Source organism: Anabrus simplex, chromosome 1 (genome assembly GCF_040414725.1).
Source record: "Anabrus simplex isolate iqAnaSimp1 chromosome 1, ASM4041472v1, whole genome shotgun sequence".
Lineage (NCBI taxonomy): Eukaryota > Metazoa > Arthropoda > Insecta > Orthoptera > Tettigoniidae > Anabrus > Anabrus simplex.
Window position 1 is genome coordinate 97,827,435 of NC_090265.1, and position 18,593 is coordinate 97,846,027.

Genomic DNA, 18,593 nt, shown 5'->3' on the forward strand with positions numbered 1-18,593 from the left:
GGTCTCCAATGTGTTAAGAAGCCAAATCATTATGTGGAACGACAAGCGCAGTATGCAAGGGGTGAGAAACACCATGGTGGAATGAGAGGGTGAAAACTGCTGTGAAAGAATGCTGCAAAGAAGAGGTTAGATAACAAAAAACAGAAATCAGTCCACCAAGAAGATGAAATTCAGTACCTGGCACATGAGTACCAGAACAAGAAACTATTTATGAAACGACTGATTAAAGAAGAAAAGAAAAAGTGTTTGGACAAGTTCACTATCAGGCTAACGGAAGACTATGAAAGTAATAGGAAGTTGCTTTATGAAGTAGTCAAGAATAGAATTAGTGAGCGTGGCAATATCTTTGCACTGGAAACAAAGGAAGAAGAAATGAACTAATGCAATATTACGGTAAATGAAAGTCTTCAAAATGATATCATTGAAGATTGCAGTTAAGTGCGAGTGAAGGAGCACAACACTAGTTAACATGGCTAGAAGTGGAGTCTGATCTGAAGAACATGAAAAATGTTAAGTGCTCAGGGTTTGATGAGCTCACTGTTGACATGATAAAGGCAGCTGGAGTACAAGGCACAAAGCATATATTGGTTGTATTGAGTAATCTTTGTCATCTGGAAAGAGAATATGATACCAGAGAACTGGATGAAAGGTATCATTATCCCCATGTTTAAAAAGGGAAACAGGAAGAAATGTGGAAATTATAGTGGCACAATTCTACTTTCTCTCTCACTTAAACTTCTGGAGAAGATAATTGAAAGATAACCAGGAATATAGTAGACCGTTATTGGAGGAGGAGCAACCCAGGTTCAGGAAAAGCAGAAGCACAGGAGACCTGATATTTGCTGTCTGGGGCCGATGACCTTCGATGTTAGGCCCCTTAAAACAACAAGCACAACAAGCATTTGCTGTCTGAATGCTAAGAGAGAAGCACTGGGGATATAGTAAGAACTTAGTGGTGGTTTTTATGGACTTCAAGAAGGCCTACCACAGTGTGCTTGGGGAGATAATCTGGGAATACCTAGAAGTCATAGGTGTGCCAAACTTCCTGATTGATAAAGTGAAGATGTTTTGTGTCCAAGTAGGGGATGGAAGATCGGATTGGTTTGAAACCAAAACAGGAGTCTAGCAGGGAAGTACCTTATCACCCTCCTGTTCATCATCATGGATTGGATCATAAAATCCATCAAAGAGCATTGTAAAGAGTCTAACACTCGAATATTTGTAGATGTTCTGATTTGTGGATAAAATGAATCAGAAGTACAGGAGAAAGTATATCTTTGGAATGGCAAGTTAAAAGAATATGGATCAGTAAAATGAAAATTGTTGAAATGACTATCAACAGGAAAGGCACAGATTCAAACACTTTCCTGGAGGGAACTTTTTACAATCTGTTTCTGACTTCAAATACCTTGGAAGTATAATTTCAAAAGAAAACACAATAAAACAAGAAATATGTAATAAGACTCAGAAAGCATCTCAATTTTATTTTCAAGTGAGAAATCTACTCTGGGATGATAAAACACCCCAGAAAGCAAAAGTGACCATGTTTCATACCTACTTCATTCCTGTTCTCAGCTATGGACTCAAAACATGAACCCTATATAACAAGGCTAATAGTAAAATTCAGTCAACAGAAATTAAATTCATCAGAACAATGAACCAAGAGACCAGGAAAGACAAGATTAGAATTGAAGCAAACAGGAAGGAGGCTGGCATCAAAATACTTGTTACCAAGCTTTTAGGAAAACTCAGGCTACAATGGTTTGGACATGTTATGAGCATGAACAGAATGAGAATAGCAAGGAAATACTTTAACAGAGAAGTGAAAGGGGAGAGGCCAGTAGGGAGGCCAAGGAATCAATGGATAGTCACAGTAAAATCGGAGATCAGCAAGACGAATATCAAGTGGGATGACATAGAGGAACATAAACTATGCATTGACAGGAAGAAGTGGCAAGCACTTGTACACCGCACCTGGGAAACTGAAGCTGAAAAATGATGATGATGATGATGATGATGATGATGATACCATGTTTACTGAATGTTTTGGAAAATATACTTTTCTGGAAATACTAATAAAATGTATTTGTATCTTATCTTTACGTGCTGGGTTTAGTATGGTATGCCTCAAAACAGGGGTTGAAGCACAAGGGCACATTTCTACAGGCAGTGCACATTGCTCTTACATCTTTCCTTACACCTATTTTCAACACACATCGTCATCTAGTATATTTTTTCTTGTCTGTGGATGAAATCTTGGAGATGAAATGCTTCTTTTAGCCTAAAAGGTGAGAGCTTTGTTTTTTTTTTTTTTTAATCCCCTGTGTGGATGGGGCGCTGCACATGATCCTGTTCTGTCAGACTGCATGCTACTTGGCGATGTAAATTGAGAAGTGTCAAGCTCTTCTCCATTTCTAACTTCCCTTCAAATGACTAGGCTGTTGTAAATAGCAATGTCCAACATGTGAAGGAACTATTTTGTATACCACTTTTCAGTGTTTCTCATAGATGGAAATAAATTTGTCACTGGATCTGCTCTTATATATATATTCTGATTATAATATCTGACTCCTCCCTCGACCCTACAGGAACATACTCATCCCTTGCACTTTCGCCACTTGAACTAACAGCTTTTTCAATATTGTTTTCTAAATTGCTATCACCAAAGCTGAAAGCAATATCACTGTCATTGTCTAGTACATCTTCAACAAAGTCCGTCGTAATTTCCGCACCACTAATACTTGCTAAATATTGCAAACTGCTTGATTCGCCTTGACTTCACTGAAGCCATAGTAACGAGTGATAGTGATCCAGCCTAAATATTTAAGGCATATTATTTGTATAATCTCATGAGTTATTCATAGGTCCTATGTTTATTTTTGTAATCTCATGTGCTATTTTTAGGTCTGTATCCATATTATTCTTAAAAGATAAGCAGATGCATCAGACAGTGAGAGCTAGCCAGCATATCTAATTGTGAATGACTAAACGATGTTGCTGACATTAAACTGTATACGGATTACTTTCATACTGCAAGCAGAAATGTCTGGCTACATAGATTGTACAGTTCTAACACAAATTTTTAACTTCTTTTGGCATTTTCTTGCAACTAACCTAAAAAAAAAAAATTCTGATATAAAACTATTTATATCAAATATTGATGTAATGTCTGTAACTGTCTAAGTACATGGAGGAATGATTCTCAGTCACTGTAATTTTAATTTAATCAAAATATCATTAAAATGACTGAAGATATTGTTTTCCAATTAAATGCACAGAGTGAAATCACAAGCCCTATTAACAACATGTTAGTGCCAGCGGAGATTGAGTGTGTTCTTAATTATTATATTTAACAGGGGTGCTTCATTGCACATAAATTCAAATGACAACCAACACTAAAATATATTTTTATTAACTCATCAAAGGAAATAATTTTTACCAACAGCTTGTTTGGGAAATATGATTTGTATGGTAACATCCACTTCTTTAGATGGTGATTTCATCTCTTATATACAGTTTTCCCTAAAAGGAGAAGAATTTGTACACTGTATGCATTTTTATACCCTACAACATACCCAGAATTCTGCAAAATCTGAGTCTGCCTTTAATTGTATGTGTGTGTTAGGAATCTGGAGAAATTTCTAAAGGGTATGAGCACACAGTCTTGGATAACTTAAAGATGAAAAATAAATCTAAAATAAAAATAATAGAATTCAGTTGAAATGATTTGTGAAGCAGGAAATGCTACATTAATAAAATGAAATTTTAAAGAAGTAGACGATTGCTGCTTGAGTAGTAGAATAACCAGTGCTGGCAAAAGTAAAGATGACACCAAATGTAGGTTAGCCCACATCATTCTTCTGCCTACATCAAATGTAGATATGTATATTAGAAAAATAGTTACGACTTGATTTTACGTTTGTTGGTTTCTTTCCAATGCTTATGTTAGAAAGATGATCCTGAAGGGTTTTTCATGGAGCATAACCACCGGTATGTATGGAAGTGAAACTTGAAGGAAAACTGGTCCATCGAGAAAGAGAAATGTGATATTGCTGAAGAATGTTGAAGGTGAGATGGATGAATCATATCAGTGTTTATATTCAGATTTTGGGCTGGTTGGATCCTGGACAGATCCACCTTCAATTATTATTATTATTATTATTATTATTATTATTATTATTATTAGATGCAAAAAAGACCAGAAAACTGATCACGCAAAGCTCACCTAGAAGTTGTGCATTTCCTTCTTTGCCGGGCAGCCTTCAATTTTTCTCTCATCGTGGTTGTTTGTTCTTCTGTCCACGTAGCTCCTGTCTTCTTCTTGTGGTTTCTCTCTGACTCTACTTCCCACTTGCTGATTTACGTTCTGTACCAGATTCTGTCAACGATGTCGGCCACTTTGATTCCTGACTTTTCCAGGTCTTGGCGGATTTCCGTTGTCCACCTATTTGTTTTGATGTTTTCTGTTGCCTCAAGTAAGATTCTTGTCAGTCTGTTTTCTGGAAGGCATTTGATGTGTCCGTAAAATTTCAGGCGTCTTTTTCTTGATGTCGGCCGCAAGGTTTGAAAGCTCCTCAGTTTTTGTACGAGATTGCAGTCTGTATCCTTCATCAGTCAGTTTTGGGCCGAGAATTTTTCTGATGATTTTACGTTCCTCTTTCAGGATGTCTTCAAGCACTGTTTTTCTGTGGAGATCCAGTGTTTAACTCGCATATAGTATTTCAGGTTTGATCACAGTGTTGTAATGTCGAATTTTGGTGAAGATTGAAAGGCATTTTTGTTGTAAATGTTTTGCATTTGGCCGAGGGCTCTCTTCATTTTCTGGATGCGGACCTCGAGGACCTTCTGTTCTTTCTCTGTTTGGTACTGCAATTTTTCCGAGATATCGGAACTCAGTTACTTTTTTTTTTTTTTTTTTTTGCTAGTTGCTTTACGTCGCACTGACACAGATAGGTCTTATTGCGATGATGGGACAGGAAAGGGCTAGGAGTGGGAAGGAAGTAGCCATGGCCTTAATTAAGGTACAGCCCCAGCATTTGCCTGGTGTGAAAATGGGAAACCACGAAAAACCATCTTCAGAGCTGCCGACAGTGGGGTTCGAACCTACTATCTCACGAATACTGGCCGCACTTAAGCGACTGCAGCTATCGAGCTCAGTCAGTTACTTTTTCGATTGTGCCAAATTTCGTGTTCAAATTCTGGAGGCTGCAGTGATTGCACATGACCTTGGTTTTTGAGGAGGAGATTTGTAGGCCGAATTTTTCTGAGCATTTCTTGAGGGTTTCGATTTGCCTGATTGCCTGTTGTTTGTTTGTTGTGAGGATCGCAAGATCATCTGTGAAAGCGAGACAGGAGATTTTTACATGTTTTCTTGTCATACTTAATGGTTGTCAATTTCCTTTTGCTTTTAGAGCTTGTTCCCATTCTCTCATGATTTTGTCCAGGGCTATGTTAAAGAGTAGTGGGGAAAGTTCATCTCCTTGTCGCACACCGATTTTTTCTGAATTTTTTCAGATATATTTCCCACAAATTTTTCTTGGGAGGTTGTGTTTGTGAGAGTTAGTCTGATGATTTTTTGAGTCTTGTTGTCCAGTCCGTATTCCTTCAGTGTTTGGAAGAGGGATTGCCGGTCAATGGAGTCGTATGCTTTCTGGAAGTCCACGAAGGTGCAGATTGTGGGTTGTTTTCTTGTGTGTCGTAGTTTCAAGATGGTTTTCAGATTGAGTATGTGTTCTGCACAGGATCTGTGGGGCCTGAAGCCCGCTTGGTATTCGCCTATGAGTGGTTCTAGTTGTTCCTGTGTTCTATGGAGGAGGGCTGCGGAGAGGATTTTGTATGCGACTTGCACCAGGGAAATTCCCCTGTAATTGTTCACATCTGTTCGGTCTCCTTTTTTTGTGAAGTGGAACCAGGAGGGCGTTTGTCCAATTTTCTGGTAGTTTTTATGTTGACCAAATTTGTTGTATGATTTGTGTGAGTTCTTGGAGAGAATTCTTTCCTAGATGTTTAAGAAGCTCCGCTACGATGCCATCATCTCTGGATGCCTTGTTGTTTTTCAGTCGTTGTATGTGTTGGTGTATTTCCTCTTTTGTAGGTGGGGATGAGTCTGGGTTTGGGTTCAGGTGGGGTTTACGTGGAAACCTTTCCATTGGTTCTGGGCAGTTGAGTAGCGACTCAAAGTATCTCGCGAGTTCCTTGGTGTTTTCGTCATCTGTGAGTGCCAATTTTCCGTTTTGTTTTCTGAAGCAGAGATTCTTGGGCATGTACCCATTTAATCTGCTGCGGAAGACGCTGTAGAAATCTCTGGTGTTGTAATTGCGGAAGTCCTCTTCAGCCGACTTAAATTTGTCCTCCAGGTATTTCCTCTTGGTTGGTCTGATGAGTTTAGAGGTCTGTCTGCGGACTTCGCGGAATTTTTTTTCGTTTTCAGGTGTACGGTTGCTGATGAACTTCTGGTATGTGTTTTCTATTCAATATGGCTTGGTCACATTCGGTGTTCCAAAACGGGTGTCTGCTCTTTTTCTGAAGTGGGATTTGCTCTGATGCACTCTTCATGATTTTGTCGTGGAATTCGTTCCAACTTTTGGCTGGGATTTTTTCCCATGTTTCCCTGAGATTTGATGTTTTTATTTGTGTTGTGTCCAATTTTTTGTTTGCCTTGGATTTCTGGTAGAAGTGTTTTGGGGTAAATTTCACTTTGATTCTCGTTAGATGATGATCCGAGTCAATGTTGGCTCCTCTGCGGGCTTGGACGTTGTGTACTTCTTTTTGTGCTGGGAAGGAGATGGCGACATGATCGATCTGGTGTTCGCCGCAGCAGGTGTTGGGTGATTCCCATGTGAAGAGCTTATTGGGATTTTTCTGTAGAGATGTTGACATGATTTTCAGGTCGTGTTGTTGACAGAGCTCGATGAGGCGTTTGCCGTTTTTGTTGGTCTTTTTGTGTGCTGAGAATCTTCTTGCAGTTTTTCTGTAGCACTTTTCTTTACCAATTTTACCGTTGAAATCGCCGAGGAGAATGATTGTGTCTTTTTCGAGCATTTTGATGAGTGTGGTTTCAAGTTTGTTCGAGAAGTTTTCTGTTTGTGACTGATCTTTGCAGTCTTTGGTGGGTGCGTGGGCATTTACAAAGGTGTAGTGACGATTTGCACAGCGAAGTCGCAAGGTCATTAGTCTGTTGTTTATGGGTGTGATCTTTTGTACGGAGTTCACAATCCTTTTGTGTACGAAAAAGGCCATGCCTAACATTGGTGTGGCTTTTCCTACAGTTCGTGTAGTTTTGCTCTTGAAAATGCGGTGGTTACCATATTCTGATGTCTCCGACTCAGTGAGTCTGGTCTCTTGTATGGCGAGTAGCTGGGTTTTTTGCTGATCTAATTTTGATGTTAATCTGAGAAGTTTGCCTACTTGCAGGAGTGTGTTTATGTTTAGCGTGCCGATGTGCGGGATGTTTTAGTGGGAAGTTTGCCAGAGAGCTCCGACTCTCTCTTGTGTGTCAGCCCTGCTCCTGCAGAATCCGAGTGACCGGTTGCCGCCTTTGTTCTCAGTTGGCGGGTGGATTGGTTACCACTTGGAGTAATGTTGTTCTTACTTGCCGAATCATGGTGTGCTTGTTCTCAAGCGACTGGGTTGATCCTGAGGGATCGGAGTACAATCAGGTGGGTGAGTTCCTGAAGATTTTCTGAGGCAGCCGCTCCAACTCTGAGTACAGACGCTGACCAGTTGCTGCACCAAATAGGTGAACAGACGCTACTGGATTTTTTTTTATCCTATGCCGTTGGCCATCTAGTGGCTCTTCCACCAAATACATCACAAATTGGAAATATCCTGGTAGCAGTGGTCACTTACAGTAGTGTAATAATAAAGTAAAGTTAACATAATTACGCAACAACAACAATAAACAGCAAGCAAGCTTGTACAACAAGCAATTCCATGGAAAGAAAATATTACGAGAAATACTACTAGTTTAACATTCTAAATCCAGCATCATCATATACAAATTCACACACAACTTAAGTATTTCCAGTGCTAATACTACGGCTTACAATACTATAGGTTGAACTTCTCCTTCTTCTTCTTCTTCTTCTTTCGAATAACCCATTTGGAGGGTCCGATGAATCAACTTTGGTTACTTTTCATTGTATTAGTTTTCCTTTGCTTCCAAATTTCCTTCATCCTTAGAGTGTCGTTCCTTCTCTTCTTCTAGTTGTTGCTTTCTTCCGCTCCTGAAGTGCTTCTTTTGAACTGCTTCTCTAAAAACTGTTCTGTTTTTGATTGTATCTGTTTTAATTCCAGCACTTTTCATGTCTTTCTCAATTTCAATGAACCATGTGGGTTTAGATTTGTAACTATTTAGAAGGTTAACATTACAACACAGTCATACAGCCTAGGCATTGCTGAAGAAGTGTTACTAGGAAAACAAGGAGTGAGGTTGTTTCCTCGCCGAGCCAGAAGGTGCTGTAACTTTAGTCTGCCAGGTCCACTGAAATGCAAACACCAACTGACCGTATGAGCAGCACTTTCACCCCATTCAGCCCAAGGACTGACTGCATAATGAAGATCACAAATGAAGAGGTACAATTGGATGTAAGAAGGACAGTTTGACAAAATTTAACCAGACACTTCAGTTGATTGTTGAGAAAAATATAATGGATGAGAACAGTAGACAGAGATGAAGACATTCTAAAGAACAGACTAGACTAGGACAGATGTGGAACTGAATACAGTAGTTACGTAGAAATAAAGAGGTGAGCATACGATGAAGTAGTGTGTGGACTAATGACCCAAACAAAAATAGCATTATGAAAGTCGTATCTAGGAAGGCTTACTTACATTTAATTACATTTCTAGGAATTGCCGAAGTAAGCACGCAACAGTACTTTGACTGACCTTATCTTAAAAATTTCAATCCTCTTATCTTACAGTTGTAGTGCCACTAATTGCCAAATTTTACTTTTCACTAAAAGTTGCTGTTCACTTTTGTATTGCATCACACAGCTTGTAATTGTTTATGGTTTTTTGCAAACGATTATTGATTTCTGCAGTCCACTGAATATATTGCTATACCTAATTCTATAATGGAGGACTAACTGCACCGTCTAAAGTTTATCCTGAGTTAGTGCCTGGCTGCAGAGGTATTAGAAGTTAGTTATGTATCCCATACAAAAATCAGAACAGCACTTCGTCTGCAATACAGTAGTCCACTGAAATTCTTTGTGTTGTGTTACCTACATTTTTTAAAAGTAAAAGCTCTCTAAATTAAACGAGCAATTTAAAAGTAGTTTTAAAAGTAAAAGAAAGTGTCATATTGAATCAATTTTTCTCATATATGTTGTGCACTTACACTGAAGTCTGTATCTATGCAGTGATATATGCCAACAATTGTTATATGATGATGTGTTAATGTTTAAGGGCTTGCTAAATTGTTGCTATGACAACATCAGTAGCTTAGGCCCCTAGAGTTCACTTTACTGGACTGGAAAGCAACTGTTTGAAGGAGCATGTACTAAAAAAAAGATACAGTAAATTCACAATCATAATCTTTTGCATTGTAACATGACTTAATATGGAATTGAAACATTTTATAAGAATGTGTATCTTCAGACCACGAGAAAAGTGCACAGTACCCACAAATAGTTAGTAATATTTATTTTTCTGTATAATTTGATTGTCATTTCTAAAATTTGACATATCAGTTATACTAGTGTTGATGTAATTTTTGTTTTTATGTCTCTTTATTGTATCATACATAACTTAAATTTAATCTTGTTTGTTGTCCGCAGGTGAACTACCTCAGAGAGTTAGTGAAGTGTATCAATCTGCAATAGTAACAAGTGAGAACTTAAGGGACCTCAACAAGTATTGGTGTGAACAATGTTTACGTTATAATGAGGCTCGGAGATCAATACGCTATGAGACACTTCCAAGGTTACTTGTGTTGCAGCTTAAAAGATTTTCATCAACATTTGGGTGAGTGATATATGTTTCAAAGTTAGTGATTTCTTTATTCTATTGTTTATGATAGAATGGATGATTGTTGTTTTAAGGGGCTTTGTAATGGGTTTTCGGTTAGTACCAGTGCAGTTTCAAGAGTAACTTGATTTGGATACTAATAGAAGGCAGCAGTTTGTTTCCTTTTGGTGAATATTTTATATTTACAGGTCATTCTAACAATAATTCGTTAGTTGATCGTTGCTTCAAGACAAGCATGTTGGGTGACAGTGCAAAGTGTATAAAATAGGAATTTGTGGTATGTTTTATTTTTAACCCTTTCACTCCGGTGTAGCGAGTGTGGTGGTGTGACCCTCTGGATGTGAACAGTGGGTGGTTCACCGAGCCCGCTGTATGGAAACTTGCCCCGTTCCACTCTCCCGTCCGCAGTCGTCCCGTGACATGAAGAGAGGACAAGCAGAGTTTAAAAGTATATTTAATGCATATTCGGTGAAATGCTTATTGATTATATTTTTAGCACTTTTAATCCAGGCAAAGCTTCCCATTCTCCTTTTAGATCCATGGCTTTGGTCACGGCACTGGCAGAGTTAAAAGCTTGTTTTGTTTCTTATTGTAAATTTTATCTAGAGTTCCCTTTATTTCAATTTTATTAATAACATATTCTATATTTACATAAACATTACCTTTAAATCACAATATTTTTACCTACATTAACTTGCATACATCATTTAACAATTTTTTTTGGAAGTTCTGGTGGAGTTAAAAGTATGTGTTGTTTTTATTGTAAATTTTATCTTCAGTTACCTCTATTTCAGTTTTATCAATTACATATAATTTTACACAAACATTAATTTCAGATTACAAATTGTTTACCTACATTAATTTGCATGTCAAAGTTAACGAAAGATTTTAGAAGTTCTTCTGTGTGTGATAAGTTTTGAAGCAGGGAAAGGCACATAATGTTACATTGCATTCCTTACAACACATTTCCGTCTTCTTCCTATTCTTCTGCACTTTGAAGACATTACAAGTTTTCTCTGTACTCCACTCATCAGGAAGATGAGGTCCTGCTGTCAGTCTCGAGGGAAGAAACATAACATGCTAGCATTGTCCACTAAACTTTTCAGTCCAGAATTAGCTGTGTCTAGTTTTCTGCTTGGTGTTTCAGGCACCTGATTTTCATCCTCACTATTTTCTTCAGTTGAATCATCGATGTAGACCAATCTTTTAGGTGACGAAGCAACAACTGGCGTAGAAAACGTACTTGAAGTAGAAGGTGTGATTGAAGTCGTTCTGTTACCAGAATCAGATGATAAATCACTATCATCATCATCTTCTTCAAAGTCAGTACTCAATATGAGGGCAAGAGCTTCCGCCGTTGTATATCTGTCTTCTCTTATCAGGCCTTTCACAGTTTAAAGCGATTGAGAACCATGTTGAGAAGCACAAGCACATCAGCACAGGGGAGCAACTAGGCACCAAGTGAGTAGCATACCGGACACATTGTCTTCGAACGTCTTACTCCTGTTATCTGCTGATTATAGCCATAACTATAAACTTCCAAGATAGCCACGAAAGATGTCCAAGGCCAAAATTGTTGCGGCATTTTTTGACTGTGGACAAACCTTGGATTCTCCACTACTATTTAGGAATAAAACAGTGGACTGCATGAGATGAATTAGCTCCACGAAAAGATGAAAAGCACTTCATCCAGAGAAATGGTGATAGCATCAGTTTTTAGGATGCAAATGTAATTTCTCCTGATTGAGTTACCTTAGAAAGAGAAAACAATGACTGGCAAATATTGCTTGGCACGTTTTTGGGAAAACGAATATAATGGTAGCAGAAATGACATGAAATGGCCGAAAAGGGACACTTTCTTGATATTCAGAATATTGTCAGCCCTCATGAACTATACATTGCCACACCAGCTGATCAAACACTACATCCTCCCAGTTGCCAATATGAATTTGACATTTCTTCATGTTAGACTTTAGAACATCCTTGTATCAATTTTGCTGCCTGATTGCGTTCTCCTTCCTTCAACTGAAAATACATCACTTGTTTTGGAAGTCGTGCATGAGGCATGTGACGTCGCTGGTCCGTCAAGTTAATGTTTGATGATCTCTGCTTCAATCGCGGTATTGTCCTTTTCCAGGATACTGACATTTGTTCAAAGGTCCTGCCATTTTTACTCCAGTGTCTTCTGTAAGTATTCTAAGTCTCTCATCCATAAGTAAGTGTTGGTATGACTATGACTAGAGACGAGAATTATAGGCAGTAAAAACAGTTAAAATAGGCAGGCATATAGGCTCTTGAATTAGCCAAAATAGGCATGTAAATAGGCACTAACGTGTAAAATAGACAACAAAATAGGCATGAAAAAATACTTATAATTTAATAACTCACTCAGTTACTATAAAACAAATTCACAAGCAAATTTTCAATGTTTTCCAGTAGCAATCTTGTTCTCCTGTCAGGCAGACTGTTTTGTACTCAACATCACAGGAAGTGATTGGACAAAACTTCAATGAAGCCACTTCATCTGGTTTTTAGTTCTACTGCTTCATCTACCTCACCTCGTAGTACTCTGGCTACTTTTACTGTCGCTTTCCATCATGGATTCTGGTGCAGGACTCTTATTGAAGTTTTTGCTGACAGCAGCTACCTTCCCAGAGGTTCGGTCAAAATTTCTCCTGACCTCTCCCACAATCTTAAATGACACCACCAGGGGAATGCCACTCGTCTCCAACTCGGTGATCGCTCCCGGCAGCTTGTTGAAGTTAGAAGATGCTCCAGTTTATGCAGGGGGATATTAGCTCCCACCATTGCAGTGTACTGGTCTATAGAAAATTGTTGTTGATCGCTGTTTACAGTGGACAGGTAGAAAAGCTGCGATGACACAGCTTTCTGTACTCGTGTCAAATGCATCGCAGTATTTCTATGTTGATCTATATGGTATCTTTTCCCATTTGATCTGAAAAATAATAAAATTGACTTAAATTACAATGTTTCTATATCTTAAATTTCTACAGGTGGGTTAATTTCAATATTGCTTAGTATAATCATGCGTTTGTTTCATAAAAAAAGAAAAGACTACTAGAGGTGATGTTTCTAGAAGAACAAAATTTTGAAGTAGGAACAAGAGAATTCGTAATTTACATGGAAATATGTCCTCAAAAATGTTCAGCTATAATCTGTCAGTTTCCTGTCGAGTTCACCGGGTAAAAAAATAATAAAAATGACGTGAAACGATACCTGAGTAGTGTAGAGGAGAGATCCTTCCTATATACTTGCCAGGGACTCACCAAGCTGCCCCTAGCTGTATTCTTACTTGTATAAAACTCCACCCCATGGCACTACAGCCCTTGAAGGGCCTTGCCCTAGCAAGCGACCGCTGCTCAGTCCGAAGGCCTGCAAATTACGAGGTGTCGTGTGGTCAGCATGACGAATCCTCTCGGCCGTTATTCTTGGCTTTCGGGACCGGGGCCGCTATCTCACCATCAGATAGCTCCTCAATTCTAATCACATAAGCTGAGTGTACCTCGAACCAGCCCTCAGATCCAGGTCAAAATCCCTGACGTGGCTGGGAATCAAACCCGGGGCCTCCGGGTAAGAGGCAGGCACGCTACCCCTACACCACGGGCTGGCTATTCTTACATATATAGAAGAATTAAAACACAGGCACTATAAATTACAGATTTGTGAACATTTTATACGTATGTTGCTATTCGCTGGCTTTGGTCAGCCGGGTCAGCTGTCATGAAGACTATTTTCTTTTTTTTACTAGTGGCTTTATGTCGCACCTACACGGAAGATCTTATGGCGACGATGGGAAAGGAAAGGCCTAGGAGTAGGAAGGAAGTGGCCGTGGCCTTAATTAATGTACAGCCCCAGCATTTGCCTGGTGTGAAAATGGGAAACCACAGAAAACCATCTTCAGGGCTGCTGACAGTGAGATTTGCACCCACTATCGCCCAGATGCAAGCTCACAGCTGCGCTCCCCTAACCCCACGGCCAACTCGCCCGGTATGAAGACTATTTTCTGTTGCCTGCAATAGATCCTGCATCATGTGTTCCCACAAGGCTTTCACCCTCAGTGAAAATTAGAAAACCGCGTGATTTGAAAGTGTCGTGGCATGCACCCATAACCTTTCTTTTTGTCACAATTTAGCAAGACTCTAGATGGGATGCTAGAGCTTATGCACCCCACTCTCTTTGGTTGCCCCGCCCCTAGCGCAAATGTTTCTAACCGGACCTCATCAATCCAGACCAACGGTTTTTTCACTGGCCTGATCTTGTAAAGATAGCCTTTGCAGCCTTGTAAAACACGCTGTGACATCGTCCTAGTTGCACCACATTCGATCTTCATCCTATGTTTCTCAAAGGCTTAGCGGAAGCGTAATAGAGTTCACTAGAGCCTACACATAGCGCTGGTGAAATTTACAATTTTTAAAAATTAAATTTCAGTTGTAGTCCGCTTCTGTGGTGTAGTAGTTAGCATGATTAGCCGCCATCCACGGAGGTCCGGGTTCGATTCCCAGCTCTGCCACGAAATTTGAAAAGTGGCACGTGGGCGAAACGGGGTCCACTCGGCCTTGGGAGGTCAACTGAGTAGAGGTGAGTTCGATTCCCACCTCAGCCATCCTCAGAGTGGTTCCGTGGTTTCCCACTTCTCCTCCAGAGAAATGCCGGGATGTTACCTATGATAATTTAAGGACATGGCCACTTCCTTCCCTCTTCTTTGCCTGTTCCCTTCCAATCTTCCCATGCCTTCACAAGGTCCCTGTTCAGCATAGAAGGTGAGGCTGTCTGGGTGACGTACTAGTCCTCCTCCCCAGTTTTATCCCCACCCACCGTCTCACACTCCAAGACAATGTGCTTGAGACAGTAGACGTGGGGATCCATCGCTGAGTCCAAAGGAAAAACCTACCCTAGAGGGTAAACAAATTAAGAAAGAAAGAAAGAAAGAAAGATAGATAGAAAGAAAATATTTCAGTTTTAAATCTCTATTTTTCACAGGAAATGAATCAGAGTTCAAAATACCGATTTTTAATTTTCATCCACTCTGTGACAAGAGACCACCAACATTCTAACTCCTCGTTCAGTAATTAAATGATTATTTAAATTTTAGCAATATAAATTGTTGAAAGTTCACGACTAATACAGCATTGCAACAAAACAACTTTCCACAATATGTAATTTAATAAGCCTGTAAATGCTACAATGAAATGCGATCGTAGTTCGGTTACAAAAAAGGATAAAAGTTACAAACAAACTTACCTCCTTACAGCAAGCTTGGCAGAAGACTACCCTTCTATCCGTAGTGAAATTGGGATCACTTGTGATCCACCGCTTCAGCCAGTAGGACTTCGACGATTTTTCTTTGCAATTACAATTTGTTTTTTGCGTCAGGCCAACACAGATAGGTCTTATGGTGACAATGGGATGGGAAAGACCTAGGAGTGGGAAGGAGCGACCGTGGCATTAATTAAGGTACAGCCCCAGCATTTGCCTGGTGTGAAAATGGGAAACCACGGAAAACCATCATTAGGGCTGCCGACAGTGGGGCTCGGACCCACTATCTCCCGGATGCATGTGCACAGCCAACTCGCCCGGTGATTTTTTTGGGGCATTGCCACAGGCACACTTCTTCTTCACAATAAATCACAACACGTTCTGAAGATAAAGCGTACGCGTACAACAGTTCACATCGAGAAGGGGGTATAAGGGATATGGGTTGTGCAACGTAGTTCGACGTTGTCAAATTGTTCCTTGTTTATCCTGACGGAAATTTCCCAAGAACTATTTCTGGTGACTTCCGAGAGTTCCCATTTTTGTTCGTGGGGTAAACAGATCTTGAGAAATGAGAAGATAATTCTGTCGAGCACATCAGTTACTGGAAGAAAATCGGCTTCTTTAAAATAGGTTAAAAAGGCATCAAATAGGCAAATATACTCAAAATAGGCACTAACCCCTGAAACAGGCATTTATAGGCACAATAAAACCATCAAAATCTAGCTTAAAGGACCCCAAAACGGATTTATATCTCAAAAGCCTACGTTAACACAATAAAATAGGCAAATTCCCATCTCTAACTATGACTTATGACTCTATGACTCTAACTTATAGCTTGGTCTGGATGCTGTGGTCATGGTTGTCGAAGACCCATTTAAAGAGGCAACCAAATGGTGCACTAGCTCATATGAGGTGATGCTGTATTCCAATGACTGTGTTAGCTGTTGCCTACGCCATTGGCAGTGATGGAAGGAAGTGCCTCATTGGAGACTGCTGCAGGTTGATGAAGAACTTGTGTTTCGTTAATGTTGAGTTCTAAGTTGATACTTGTATATTTGGTTAAATGCATTCAGAACACTGTGTAAGTCATTCTCTTTTTTGGCTAGAACAACATTGTCTGTGTTTTGGAGTTTGACAACTGAAGTTGAAAGTACAGTTTGCTTTACATCGCATAATAATAATTTCATAGGGCTATTACTAGCCGAGTGCAGCCCTTGTAAGGCAGACCCTCCGATGAGGGTGGGCGGCATCTGCCATGTGTAGGTAACTGCGTGTTATTGTGGTGGAGGATAGTGTTATGTGTGATGTGTGAGTTGCAGGGATGTTGGGGACAGCACAAACACCCATCCCCCAGGCCATTGGAATTAACCAATGAAGGTTAAAATCCCCGACCCGGCCGGGAATCGAACCCGGGACCCTCTGAACCGAAGTCCAGTACGCTGACCATTCAGCCAACGAGTCGGACTTCTGGCGATGTTAGGATAGGAAAGGCCTAGAAGTGGGAAGGAAGCGGCCGTGGCCTTAATTAAGGTACAGCCCCAGCATATGCCTGGTGTGAAAATGGGAGGCCATGGAAAACCATCTTTAGGGCTGCCGACAGTGTGGTTCAAACCCACTATCTCTCAGATGCAAGCTCACAGCTGCATGCCCATAACCACACGCCCAACTCGCCCGGTACTTTGGTCTTGGCTGGCAATCTGTATACACTATTTCCAGAAAAGGTCTTCGTTTAACAAAGATGCAATGTAGTCACCACTAATATGGATAACAAAGTTGGAGTGTTTACACATCCCTGCTTGACCCCCTTGGTTACCTTAAAAGGGCTCTCCAGGACGGTTGCTTCTGAGAAGAGGCATTCATTTTGTTGTGTAGCAGGCAAAGTATTGTATTTTAATATTTTGGTGTAATAAGGGGACACCCACTTAAAGCTAGGACTTTCCAAACAACCTCTCAGTTTTCAGAATTGAAGGATTTCAAAAGCTCTATAAAAGCCATATAAAGAGGATGGTATTTTTCCTTTTAAATTTTTCTTATGTCTAACATTGTAGATCATATCTATTGTACCCCCTGTGGGTGGGGGACGCAGGCGAATAATTCACCCACGGTATCCCCTGCCTGTCGTAAGAGGCGACTAAAAGGGGCGACCAAGGGACGATCAAATTAGAACCATGAAACTACTTGTGATTAGTGCCACCACGCGGGGAACACCATGGGTCGCTTTTACTTGCGCATAGTACCGCTCTGTTGGGTACCAAATAGGTTTGTGATTAGTAGCACACAAGGGCTCGACGGCTTTTAGAGTAGCCTACCTGTAATTAGTCGTTCTATATGAGCAACACCATGGGATGACGGAACCCATGGTGCTGGGTTGCCTGTGATTAGTACCCACTCTATGAGGAACACCACGGGATAGTACGAGACCCTGTGGTTAATACACTGAGGTGATGAACACTATAGGTTTGCGTTGCCTGTCAAGGGTGCCGCAATGTGCGAAACACAGTTTAGGTCTGTAATACATGTGCGAATTTCATTACCTGTGAGTAGTACTATAATGTGTGGAACACCACGAGTCTACGCTGCTCTTGAATAGTACCGCAACATGACAAATACCATGGTTCTATTTTTCTAGCAATAAGTACCATTATGAGGGGCCGATGACTTGGATTTTGGACTCCTTTCGAATATAAGCATCATCGTTTCAGTATCTTGCTATAGAGGCAGTCCCTTGGTCAGTAATACTATTGTTCTACGCCAGCTTCTCCGCATGTGAAGCACTGTGGGTCGGTTCCACTGATCGTTTTAAATTCACACCCATCCGTCCGTCCGTCCTCACGTTTTGAATTGTGGTCAGTGGAGGATTTTGGGTTTTTAATTCATTTCGTATCATTAGGGGCTGATGACCTAGATGTTAGGTCCCTTTAAACAACAAGCACCAATCAATCATCATATTAATTGTGTCTTGGTTGGGTCTAAAAGTTTACAGGGTTTACGGTAGGGATTCTTCCACAAGTGGTAGTAGACAGTTGCTAAAAAAAAATTCCAACAACAGAAAGTAGTAATATTTCTCAATAGTTCCTTATTGAGCCTTGTTTCCTGTTTTGAAGATAGTCTCAAAGCATTTCCACAAGATCTATCCAACATCATCGTCATTGTCGGTCATTCTTGCTGCTCCGGGGTCATCCTGAACTTATCAGTCACATGATGGGTGTAACTCTCTTCGTGAACACCATCGTGGCAGGTGTCATGCCTGTTGTCTTGTGAGTAGATCCACAATATGCCATCAGGAAAAAGGACATCTTCTCATCCCACTCCCTCTGGTGCGCTAACACCACCTTCCTCAGATG

At 40.3% G+C, this 18,593-nt stretch overlaps 1 protein-coding gene across 1 annotated transcript in view; it reads left to right on the forward strand.

The window, feature by feature from the left end:
- The window catches only part of Usp1 (ubiquitin specific protease 1), a 289,870-nt gene that overhangs the window by 193,274 nt on the left and 78,003 nt on the right, over nucleotides 1–18,593 (forward strand). Inside the window, exon 7 of the mRNA XM_067156525.2 lies at nucleotides 9,783–9,969. Coding sequence (XP_067012626.2) covers nucleotides 9,783–9,969 — 187 coding nt within the window. The remainder of the gene's footprint in view (nucleotides 1–9,782; nucleotides 9,970–18,593) is intronic.